Raw genomic sequence first — 2328 nt, forward strand, 5'->3', positions numbered from 1 at the left:
AGACGCGACGAAACAAGATACCGTCTGGAAAGAATTTGCCGCATTTCTGGAAAAATACAAGCAGCCAGACGCTTAATCAGCATTTATAAATGAATAAATATAAGAAATCAAATAACATCTCGCCCAGTTGCCGCGAATCACCCGTCACTTCATATTGTCAATTAACATTGTATAGAATAAATATTTCCGAAAAAATAAAAACTCTGTTTTCATTTATATTTCTTTTTTTTTTGTCCCCGCTCGGAGCAAGAGACTTAATTTGCTGTTTTCGTTTTCTGCATCCAAACCTCCTTGCAAATACGATTCCACGTTCTTACTACGTAAAAAATTGTCTAAATAACAGCATGCCATTACTACAATAGAAGCTTTTTCTGGTTCAAGATTGATTTGAGTTTGGAAAACTCTAAAACGAGGAGTTATTATTCTAAACACATTTTCCACCACTCGACGAGCTCGTGATATTCGATAATTATAAATAGTTTCTTCTTTGCTTAGATTTCTCATACTGAACGGCTTAATAATATTTTTCATTAGTGGAAAAGCATCATCGGCGACGAATACATACGGTGCATTAATGCGACTTAATGGTAGATTATCTTCTTTAGGCAAAAGAAGCCGATTTTGTGACAGTTTCTTGTAAAATATTGTATTTGCAAATACTCCACCATCAGATACACGTCCATTGGCGCCTACGTCTATCATTAAAAATTGATAATCTGCGTTAACAATGACCATTAGAACAATACTGAACGTGTGTTTGTAGTTAAAGTAATATGAACCACTTCCTGCAGGCTTTCGTATTAAAACATGTTTACAATCCATTGCTCCAAGGCAATGAGGAAAATTGCACTTGCGTTCATATTGTTTTGCTACTTGCACCCACCCTTCCTCATTTTGTGGTATCTGTAATACGAAAATAATGTTACTATTTTTTTATAGGATAGTGTACGTGAAATAGTTGCAGAAAATTTTGAAAATGTTGACCAGCCATATCATCACCTACTCTACCCGAAAGAAAGAAAAGGAAGACCACATCTATCGCGAACGAGGATTTTAAAAAACGGAATGAATTGCTTTAAATGGCATGTGAACAGCTGAAAACTTCAAATGACGAGGTGGAAGTTCAGGCCAAACATTGGGCTTTCGAATTTAGGAATTTAGCAGCCGATCAACAAATACCTGCAAAGAAAGCAATAAACGACATCTTATACGAAGGTCTTTTAGGAACTTTGCATCGAAATTCTATTTCCATAAATGAACCACCCGACTTCTTCGACCTCATCTTTTGCGTTATTTTCGCCATACTCGGAGGTACCCCTCCATACCAGCAAACATCATTGCAACATTCAGTGCAATTATCCACTTCAGAATCAGTTAATCAGTGTTTACATGAATACAAAACTTGTACAAATGCAGCACAACTTTTCTCTGACCCTCAATTTAAAGAATAGAGATTCTCCTTACTTTGTGTTTATTTTATTATGTTTTGTTTATTTCACAATATCTTTTCTAAGAATTAATAAATAAAAATAAATTACCTGATTGTGTTCTTTCAGAACCTTGATAATTGGATGACACGTCTGCATTATAATTTTCCCTAGTGTTTGGGCGGCAATTACTGTTTCAAATTTTAATGCTTCATATGTAAGCCCGGACACTAATATCTTAAGGTAGCAAACAACCTTTGCTTAGGAGATATTGCATCTCTTAATTGCGTATCTTGTCTATATATATGAGGAGATACCATCTGCAGAAGTTCTCCAAAAGTGTTTGGATCCATCCTCAAATAATTTTTATAGTCAAGGGGGGAAGATAACTGTAACTCTTCAATTAGACTGTCGTGGCTAAGAGTCGCCCTTTTCTTTAGACATCCTTTGACGCAAATTCTCCGTTTTCTCCCCCTTTTGCTGGTATCATCGCCATCATCTAAGGCGCACGAGTTACACAGGACCTTACACCCATTAATATAAGTACACCCAGTACACTTGTACCTAACCCCAAGGTCACCTTCACCAATAGTCCAGATGATGACATCAGCCCATATCATCAGTAATATAAGTTCATATGTAAACATCCTCAACTAATGTAAACACTAATCTAAGATCATATGTAAACATCCCTCAACTAATGTAAACATCAATCCAATTAATACCATATGACTCATCACCTTATCTTTTCCAATATTCAATTCGTATCTCAAAAACGATGAGTCATCACTATTTCATCATTTCAAACAATAGATGAATTCATTCGATCTACATAATATAAACAAACTAGTTCAAATGAAGATCATCGCCTAATTAAAATATCGAATTACAGAATATGCAA

At 35.3% G+C, this 2328-nt stretch overlaps 1 protein-coding gene across 1 annotated transcript; it reads right to left on the minus strand.

Moving 5' to 3' along the window:
- Positions 1-213: 213 nt before the first annotated feature.
- On the minus strand, positions 214-1586 carry LOC119656083. The gene is made up of 2 exons (XM_038062414.1): positions 1539-1586; positions 214-903 (listed from the first exon to the last, which is right to left on the minus strand). Exons 1-2 carry the CDS (start codon positions 1584-1586, stop codon positions 214-216), a joined length of 738 nt encoding a protein of 245 aa, XP_037918342.1.
- Between the last annotated feature and the right edge of the window lie 742 nt (positions 1587-2328).

The sequence above is a fragment of the Hermetia illucens genome, chromosome 1 (assembly GCF_905115235.1).
Source record: "Hermetia illucens chromosome 1, iHerIll2.2.curated.20191125, whole genome shotgun sequence".
In the NCBI taxonomy this organism is placed as follows: Eukaryota; Metazoa; Arthropoda; class Insecta; order Diptera; family Stratiomyidae; genus Hermetia; species Hermetia illucens.